Source organism: Drosophila willistoni (assembly GCF_018902025.1).
Source record: "Drosophila willistoni isolate 14030-0811.24 chromosome 2R unlocalized genomic scaffold, UCI_dwil_1.1 Seg167, whole genome shotgun sequence".
Classification (NCBI taxonomy): Eukaryota; Metazoa; Arthropoda; class Insecta; order Diptera; family Drosophilidae; genus Drosophila; species Drosophila willistoni.
The window spans coordinates 2,909,742-2,920,028 of NW_025814050.1; the positions used below are offsets into that span (position 1 = coordinate 2,909,742).

Here is a 10,287-nt window from a genome sequence, read left to right on the forward strand (position 1 = left end):
TTAACAGGGTGAGAAAAGAAGTTGTTTATATAAGTACATACAAATGCGGTAGAAATGAAGAAAGTTTATAAAATTAGAATATTTATAGTCTGCAGTAGAACCAGAGTCCACGCAAAACAGTTTGTGGGCAACGGGGAGAAGATCTTCCATAACTTTCAATGTAAATATAGTTGGTAAATCAATAACAGTAATCAAATTAAGTCAGAGAAATTTTTACTATTTTCGGGTCTTTATTTTTGTTCTCTTATAAAAGAAAACACATTTCAGATTAAAAAAAAAAAAAATTCCCATTCTCCCCGACGGGGAATTGAACCCCGGTCTCCCGCGTGACAGGCGGGGATACTAACCACTATACTATCGAGGACGTTGAAAGCGGCGCGGAAAAAAGATTGATTCTTGAAGCCAAGTTCTTATTTCTAATGCTTAAGCATTAGAATATGTATAAGTATTTATGCTCAACCAGTATTTACAAATATTTCTGATTGTATAGGAAATTTCTTTGACTTCTCTTTCTAATTTAAATACTCATAATTAGGTTTTTTCTCTAATTCCAAATGACATTTTTTGATTTTTACTTAATGAGTTTCTTATAAGTCCTATTTTTCATCAGTTTCACCTCCTCGTTGGGTAACATTTATAATCAAATTAAACTCCTGATTCGTTGAGATTAGGATCGAATTTATTCTGTAAGGATTTGCCAAGAGAATATGTGTGCATAGTTTAAGATCTGCTAATGCAGTGAGCAATGAAAGCGGCTTAAAAACGAAAACATTTTGTTGCAAGTTTTAAAAATTAAACAACTAACACTTAACTGAAAGATGGGAACAGCAACATACACAACAAAGGAGGGGGTACAATATTATTATTTATGGTCTAGCCTAAAAGTGGCAGTCCCATCGAAATATTAAATATTTTTCCAGTTTCATTTTTCACATTTTTGACAGCAGTGGAAAAACAGAAATTTTTCGGTTATTTTTTAAAATTTTTCTTTGTTTCTTCTTGTCGTTTTTTAAACAATGCAATAAAATGAAATATGCAAAAATGACCACTTAACTTTAATGACTTTCTGCTAATTACTTTTCAACTCCTTCGTCAGTTCAGTAAGTGTGGGCGTATTGTGTCTGTTAATTTTTTCTGCACACTTTTAAAAGTTATAAACAAAAATATTTAAAATTTTGGTCATTTCATTTATCGGTCTCTCAGTTGCAGTATGAACTTGAAACGGGCAACAACGGTTAAAGTCTCGATACAAATCTAAACTCAAAGTTTACGTTATTTACAAAAATGAATTTAAGTGAGTTTTAGTGTTGAGCAATGTGTTGACCTTAATTCGCATTCGAAAAGGTTAACATCATTGCTAAGGCTTAAATATTCTCAATTCGCCAGTAGAGATGTTGACAATTTGGGAGATTTTTCGTCGGAGTTGTACTTGATGATGTCTAGAAAAGATCCATAGCATCCTCATCTGGAGAGTTGAGTCCATGGTCTACCATATATGTACATACATACTTGAAGACACTTTAAGCTTACCAAAAATAGAAGTCGAAGTGGGTCAGGTTTAATTCTTACAGGCTAGAACAGCTCGAGTGTTATTAGCTCTATGAGCGGTCTTAGGATTAACGATGCCTTCTGTAGATACAACTGCCTCAGTTGCCCAACCGCCTGTTTAGTTCTTCTCCTAACTTTTGCAAGCTTCAAAAAATCCACTCTATGGTTGGCATATTGTAAAATTGTATCTTACATATATTTTTAGGATTAACCATGTTGTGGACAAGAAAACATAATCATGGCTTTGTAAGTCAACTACTGCTTTTATATTTGATTCACAAGAGTAAGTACAAAAATTAATTGATGCATTAAATCGCAACTAATGGATATTATCCATGGAATAGATAAACCATTTGAATCATATATTTAAAAACAAAACTACACATAATGAAAAGAACATCATGCAATTTCAGTTCAAGTTACATCCGCCTTCGTAGTGCCATCTCAACTGCCTGGAGTATTAACACTACTTGAACATCCAGCTAAAGCAGGTAAGTATGTGTCACTAATACTCAGATTACGATTGATATTTTAATATTCATCTTTGTGTTTAGGAATTGATTCACGTCTGGGATTTGGCTTTCGCCTTGGGAATAATACAGATTTTCAATTGGTTTTGGAGTTGGGACCACAAACGAAAACCCGTGCCAGTGGTGAACCCAGTAAAAATAATAAATCCTCAAATAAACGTCAGTTGAGTTTTAATGATAAGATATCCCTGTTAAGTCAACCACCTCGACAACAAGTACAGGAGCCGGAAATGTTAAAGGCCTCCAATGAAAGGAATACAGCAAGTTGGCTGAAAAACTGGTCCAAAGATATGAAACCACAAAAGACCAAAACCAAATCTGTCAAAGTAAGCCCACCGCGAAACTTGCAAGGGCAATTAGCATTCATACAACAACTGCAATTGCTCTACAAGTTGGCCACAACTTCAAATTCGTCATCCACAAAAAGACCTACAACTTCAGCAATAAATTCTGATCAAAAACCAAATCCTGATTCAGCAGCAAATCCTGATCTAGCAACTTATATAAAATTATGTGACCCCTGTGAATAAACACTTATACACAACTTGTATTATACAAGCCAGTTTTATACCTTAATGCCTGCAAGTAGACTATGAAAAGTTTTTTGAAGTATTTGTTGATTGAAAAGTCGGCACTCACCTAAAAACATGCAATAGATATTTAACATTTAATTTCGGATATAATAATTAGCGGGTAACTCCTAATACTAAAAGAATCACTTCTTGCCTTTGTCATGGATTTTTATCGAGTCGTAACATCTATTTTGCGTCTTTAAGGTTCAATTTCCCTGTATACCTACTTAACCGCATCTTATCTGTATTTGTATATCCGGACATAGCAAGCTGAAGGTTTCGGGGAAATAAAAAGTGGAAGCCTCTAAATATTTATAAATTTCTTTCTGTTATTTATGTAAATTAATTTGAAACAAATGAAAATTCTTGAAACTTCGTAGTAGTTTCGCAAGTAGTTTCGACTTTTGAGAAATCTGTAGTCTATGAGTCTATTAAAGATGATTATTTGACCAATTCATTACCAAGGCAAGGTTCTCTGGAAACATATATAAAATCCTCTTGAGAAGCATACAACATTTACTCTGTGTCCTTGTGGTTTTATGTAATAAAGTGGATTTGAAATCACACTTCTTTAGCTCCTCGAAAAAAATACAATTCCAAAAGAGGTCAAATATTATAATTTTTACTTCTAACGATATTGATCTGTTCTTCATCGGAAGACATTTTGATTTGAGTTTTTAAAATAATTGAATATCCCATGGCTATGACCTTCGTGGCGGCATTGCGGGCTGACTCAGAACTATTTGGGTAAATCGAAAATAAAACAATACATTTTGGGATGAAAGCGGAAATTGTTGAATGATCCGTTAAATGGCCCATATGGTCACCTTGTGGTGTCTCCGGTGTAGTTGCTCCGCTTAATTAAATATATTTTATAAGGTTTTAGAAATGAACCCCTAAAAATTATATATTCATGAATTCATGATATTACACATTGTTGTTAAAGTAGTGAAAATACTTCTAATATAGAGTATACAAAAATTATTCTTATTTATTGCATATCCTAAAAGTATGCCACACTTTCGACCACTGGCCAAACACTTTGATGACTTGGGTAATAAAATTGACAGTGCCATCGAAATATTTAAAAATGAAAGAAAATGCATTGTCAATTAACCACACGCAATTTCTCCGCTGAGTTTATTTGCAATTCATACATTGACCGCTTCGGTCTGCAATGTTTACCCAGACCTTAAACGGCCACATTCGCACACACGATCAAGTAGTTGGCATTAGACTTGGCTAGTTTCGTTTTTCCATTTTGGCCGTCAGTGCAAGTAACGTCTATTACATAAATCTTTTGGGCTGTGTTCGTAAGTCTCTTTGTTTCTTCTTTTCGGTAATTAAACACAATGTACCAAAATGAAATGAGCGAAAAAAGTCAACTAACTTTAACTTGTGTGTCTGTGTTAATTACTTGTTCACTCCCATGTCGTTTAAGAGGGCGTGGGCGCTGTGTGGCTATTAGTTATTTACTTGGCAATTTGTCTGTCCAAGCTAAAGAGTTATGCAAAACAAAAACACGAAATATTAGACTCTATAATATCAAAAGTTTAAGCTATCATTATGTTCAGTGAACTTGAACAAATGTCAAGCCCACTTCGAAAATGAGTTCATAACGAATCGTTTTTCTCCTTCATATTGGCTTATGTATATGAATAATTGAAATTCTCAATATTAAATGGAACTAAACTGAACTGAATGGCCATAGGTAATTAGTATTTTAAGTTCATTCAAGCGCCATAAATATTAGTTTCTTAAGTTAGTAACTTGTACGAAAACTGAAATATGCGAGCACTTGCAATATTTTAATTGCATTAGAAATATGAGCATATATGGGTAGTTTTTAAATGGGGTTACAGGGCACTAGAAAGATAAAATATTTATAATATAAAACATTAATTTAGATGTGGCAGAAAGTTTTTTATATTTCAATAGTAAAGACGCTTTACAATTCTAGAACTAACTATGATTGGATGGAAGAATCCAGGATAAAAAATAGAGATAGGATTTGACTTTCATCTATTAGTTTACTATATTCTGCAAATTCGTTAGAAATAGTTGACTGAAACATTTCAAAAAGTTTTCAATAGGTTTCTGTAGTTGCTGTACATATAATTTTCATGAAAATCTTATTAGTTTAGATTTACAAAAGCTCCTATACATACAATACATTGGTATTGAAATGTAGTAAACACTTGAATTTAATAAATGATTAAATGAAAATCCTAACTGCAGTTTATGAAAATTTGATTTCTGGTTTTAAAGTTTAGGCCCTAGGATTACAAATTAAATGTACTTTTAGACCGTTTAAACCTTTTTGTGAATACAATAAAGACTCTTCTATCGCGCCCCCTCTCAATTAATTTTTGAAGTTATGGGTCCATTGGGTCCGTTGCACAAATACATTTGAAATGGCCAATAAGACATTCATATACATTTTCCTATATGAAAAACTTCAAAATAGAGTACTAACAAATACAAATACAATAGAGTGGATCTGTATAAACAGCATTTAGAGGATTGTTTTGAGAGGAATTAGGCCTATTTTTGATTAAATGATTATTGCCATTATTTCTTAAAATAAGACTCACAAATGACTCTTCCACGTGCAGAAAGTCTTAAAGCTAACGCCGGGTTTAATTATAGTTATGACCCTAAAAGGTGTCGCAAATCATTAAGGTAAGAGATTATATAGAAAAATTTAAAAACGAGAAATTTATGATCAGAGCACGAACTCATTTATGAGCTCAGAAAAAAATTCAAATGCGATCAGAATTTAACTTAACTTTTTTTTAAAATACCGATTTATGTTCGAATACATTTGGTGGCTTCGTTTTCATAAGTATTCTGAAATGTAATTTCTTTCGAAATTCATTTGTGTACCTGCGATCTTATGAATTTTTTGAATAAAAGGTTTAAATCTACTTTCAGGTAAAAGTACTAAATACTTTTACGAGTATTCTAAATATTAAGAAAAGTCTTCATTTGCTTAATTGCCTTAGCTTGTCGAACTTTTTCTTAACTTTTTGCAAAAAACAAAGAAAACCCTGAAAAAAGGTTGGTATGTGGATATAATTTAATTATGAAAAAGCAAAAGTGGCTTCAGACCCTGTCGCAACCTTTCACATGGCCCAATACCCAAGCTCAGGCCCAAAGAGCCCAGGCCCTACACACACGTAATTGATGTGCCAAAAACTCTGCGACTCAAGTGCGCCAATTTAAGCTGGAGTTGACGTTAATGGAGCAAAAGCCTTCAGCCGGTATTACAATGGCTCCCTCTCTCTCTCTCCATCTTGGCATCTCGCTCTCTGTCTCTCTCTGTGTGTTTTTGTCGCTTTCCATATCTCTTTTCCCTCTCTCGAATGTAGCAGCGCATGCGCAACGTTACGTGATTAATACCCACCCCCCGTCCACGCTCGGCAAGCTTAAGCCCAGCTTTTTTTTTTTTGGCGCGTGTTGCATGTCCAACGAACATTTTATTTTTCAGTCTCTCCGTTTGTCAGTTGCAGAGCGAACGCGAAACGGGCAACAACGGTTAAAGCTCCGATACGTAGGAAATAAAAGAAGAAGGGCCAACTTATCCACTGCCAAATTAAACAAAACAAACAAAAATCAAATATATCGACAACAAATTATTAATACAAAATGTAATTATGCCATTTATATGTATGACTCGATGTGTGTCTCTTGTGGATTTCAATTTGGAATTTGTTGGCATTACGTTAAACCGAAAATAGCAAAAAGTCACTTTCATTTTTTATTACAATTTCTTTGCACTACAAATATTTGCTAGTATTATTAACAACAATTTTGTGTGTGTGTGTGTGTGTGTGTGTGGAGCTAAAAGTGTAAATTGAATGTTTTTAACAGACCAACAGAAATAAAAGAAATAAACCACAAAAATTTAACTAAATAACATGCAAGGCCAAACGCCAACGCCAACCAAACAAAAACTTTAAAAATATATGTTAAAAGCTGTAAAAAAAAACAACGAAGAAAAATAAAAATAAATAAAATACATAAAGCTTGGCGGGCGCATTGACGTTTGCTGTTAGCAAAACCAAAAACCTTAAAAAACAAACCAAAACCTCATTGAACAAAAGTGAGAGTGATTTCCACACAGACTTCTTTTTGTTGTTGTTGTTGTTGTTGTCGTCGTTGTTGCTTACTTATTATACCCTCTAGTCATGAGTTGAATTGGGTATTTTGAAAACAATCAAAATGTATGCCACATGTGGTCAAAAAATGTTAAAAAGATAATTTGATATATATTATATGTGGTAAAACATATACGCTTACTTACGTTCTGAAATTATCTCTGAGACCACATAAGAGATTCGAATATTCCTCAAACTTCATCAAAATCGGTAGAACAATAAGCCATATATAGGTATAAACATGAATTCTCACGAGTTGGTTGCAGTAGGATTGTGAAATTGGTGAAAATTTGCTCCTTAAAGTATGCCATGGGCTATTTTAGAGTTTGTTACAAAAGATGAAGAACTTTTGGTGTACAGATATAATATTATTCATTAAACCAACCTAGAGAACCAATTCATTATCCACATTACATTCCAAAAGCCCTTCATTCGTTTCAAATAGAAAGTCAAAAGTTGACTATTTATTGCATACTTAAGGGAGCATGTTTTAACCATTTTGAAGCTCCAGATAGGCTAATGTAGCGAGCAGCAAATTTCTTAGAGAAAGTGAACTCAATTAGCACTGAATAAGCCACAACTTAAAATTAAATTTATCCTTGAAACAGCGTATCGAGCAGTCGACCCGTTGACTTAAAGTGCAGATTTTTTCTTTATTTTGGCCATATGGGATATGAATATGGGTAGTATGTAAATTCATATTGGTATCGAACAACAAAATATTTCAGCTATTTGTTATTTTTTTTATTGTTGCTGTTTCTCACATGACGCACATCACTGAGTCGCATGGCCGTTGTTGATTAGTTTTAAGACTCCGACTTTGATTCGAGGATTGCGCAAACATTTGAGGCGGTTTGCGAAAATTCTTCGCTTTAGTTGGCATGTTGTAATATCAGCTTGTACTTTACATATATTTGCAGTTTTCGTTTCGGTTTTTGGCATGCTCGCTGTAAGTTGTCCACTTGCTGATCATGTTTTGGCCAAAGAAACAATATCGAAGCTCTGTTAGCCTCTGCCTCCCTCTGCTGCTCTGTCTGCTGCACAATAGTAAGTATAGTAAGACAACCCAAATGGCGGTAAATAAACATAAGAAAAACCCGAAACTGGTTTTGGAGACACTATCAACATCTGTTTCAATCTGGCTAGTAAGTAAGAGGTCCAAAGCTCAAGCCTCAGACCAGGCCAAAACCGAATAGGCACCCAAAGCGCGTTTCAAAGTTGTTGCCGGTCTTTGTGTCAAGGTCGACAATGTCTAACAGCAATGCTGATGCTGGGTTTGCTCTATGGCATTGTATGTAGTTTGATTTATTCATATATGTAGGTACACACACACACATACACATATCTTTTATGTTGTGTAGAACAAAGTCTATCAATTATGAGGTAACTTTTGAACTCATTACCATTAAAAGTTTAATGACACCACTTAGAAGGCAATTTAATGGTCTAATAGCGCATTAGCTGAGCCTATAACTAACTATCTTTATTACCTCATATCCATATGTACTCACATTTAGAATTTAAACCTAATTGCGAATATCTTTAAGCAGAATGATTATTTGGTAATTAGTGGTAAATTACATCTTAGCCATTCAGAAATACTACTTGAACTGAAAATAGCAAAATTCTTAAAGAATTGAAAAGTTATTCCAAGTTAATTTCAAGCTCACTCCAATTCAAATAATAAGAATTATATTTAGGTGAAGTCGACATTGAAATCTGTTGTCTTATAGGGGTTTGGAAGAACTAAAAGGTATTGGTTTTTAAATAATTTATTTTTTTTTTAAATTTCTATTACTTAAAAGTCTTAAAACACTTTAACTAATAAACTCCAAACATTTTTAACTTAACAATATAATGCTGTAACAATATTGTTACAATTAATTATAATATCAAAAGCGAATTTCTACGAAAATATTCAAAATATTTGTATACGACCTTCAAAGTGAAATTTCGACTCCCGCGACAGAGCGATGTGACTCATATTCCCACTTGACTACCATCTACCAAGTTTTTATTGTCAACTGACAATGCTTAAGCAAAAGTCTCATAAAAAAAAAATATGCAGTTACATAAGAAACAGGCCTCAAGAAACTTGAATATTTTGGGATGGGTCACAAAGTTGTAATAGACTAAAACTATGTCAAATAAATTTCAGCTCAAAATGCATCCACCTTTATAGTGCCATCACAACTGCCGACCTTGTTGTCATTAGTGTTCTCCAATATACCACCGATTAAAAAGGGTAAGCATCGATCAATCGTTAAACTCGTCAAAACTATTGACATTCCATATTTGCGTTTTAGGAACTGATTCACGTCTGGGCTTTGGTTTTCGTCTGGGAGATAATGCGGATTTCCAAATGCTTGTGGAGTTGGGGCCGCAGAAGGAAACACGTCCCATTGGTGATCCCAGCAAAGACGATCAATCCTTCAATAAGCGTCAGGTGAGCGCAGATGATAAGAGGGCACTGCTGCGTCAACAATTTCGACAACAACTACAACAGGAGGCTGAAATGTTAATGACCTCGACAGAACGTAATGCAGCCACTTGGCTGGAGAGTTGGTCTAATGGCATGAAACCTCAAAAAACGAAAACTAAATCCGTCAAAGTAAATCCACAGCCAAGTTTGCAAGGGCAACCAACATCCATAGAACAGTTGCAATTGCTTTACAAATTGGCCACAACATCAACTTCGTCATCCACAACGACCTCAACCACACCAGCTCCGAGTCCTGACCCGGCATTTGGTTTGAAATTGGGTGGCTCCAGTGGGTTCAAACTGCCCCCACCTGCTCTCCTTCAGGACACGAACACATTGAGTCAGGGCAGTGGTACGGCGAAATCAAGAGCAGAGATCACCAAGGAACTAATGGATGTTAGTTTGGAAACCGAATCTTAGGTTGTGAAATGTGTGCAGTCCTCATTTAATTGGTAGTTGCTTTGTAAATATATTCAAATTTTTGTACTAATAAATAGGAGTGATTTTTATATTAACGCGCCTGCAAGTATGCTTTAAAGAAATATGGTGAACTGCAATGTTGACACTTGCCTAAAAGCAGGCAATAAATAATAGACAAATGTGTTTATCTACATGGACGTAAAAATGTATCTAAATTTTTTGGGCAAGATGCAATTGAAAAATATTTTATGCTAACTTTTAAATAAATATATATATAAATATTTACAATTAGAAAATTTTAGGGCTACTAAAGGTAACATTGAATATTTTCCCATCAACATAATTGTTGAGAAAGTGTACTTTTATCGTTATCGAATAGACAATTGAAAAATAAAACATACATATTTACTAAAAATAAAAAACCTATTTTTCAAAACTATAATTTACAGGCCTGTGGTATATGAGGCAAAAAAGGGACTATGCATTTGAAAGCAAACTGTAGTAAAGCTGAAACGAAAGTAAAGAAACATTCCAATTCTTTCTGGTGATTTAATCAATTGAAAGTATTACCCCTT

At 34.1% G+C, this 10,287-nt stretch overlaps 1 protein-coding gene and 1 non-coding gene across 2 annotated transcripts; one reads left to right on the forward strand and one right to left on the reverse strand.

The window, feature by feature from the left end:
- Positions 1 to 292: 292 nt before the first annotated feature.
- Trnad-guc lies at positions 293 to 364 on the reverse strand. The gene has a single exon. It is a non-coding gene; the product is annotated as a tRNA-Asp (tRNA).
- A 7,372-nt stretch (positions 365 to 7,736) lies between these two features.
- LOC6644008 lies at positions 7,737 to 9,807 on the forward strand. The gene is made up of 3 exons (XM_002066582.2): positions 7,737 to 7,857; positions 8,969 to 9,055; positions 9,117 to 9,807. The coding sequence occupies exons 1-3, from the start codon at positions 7,782 to 7,784 to the stop codon at positions 9,710 to 9,712; spliced, it is 759 nt and encodes a 252-aa protein (XP_002066618.1). The 5' UTR covers positions 7,737 to 7,781; the 3' UTR covers positions 9,713 to 9,807.
- The last annotated feature ends 480 nt before the right edge of the window (positions 9,808 to 10,287 follow it).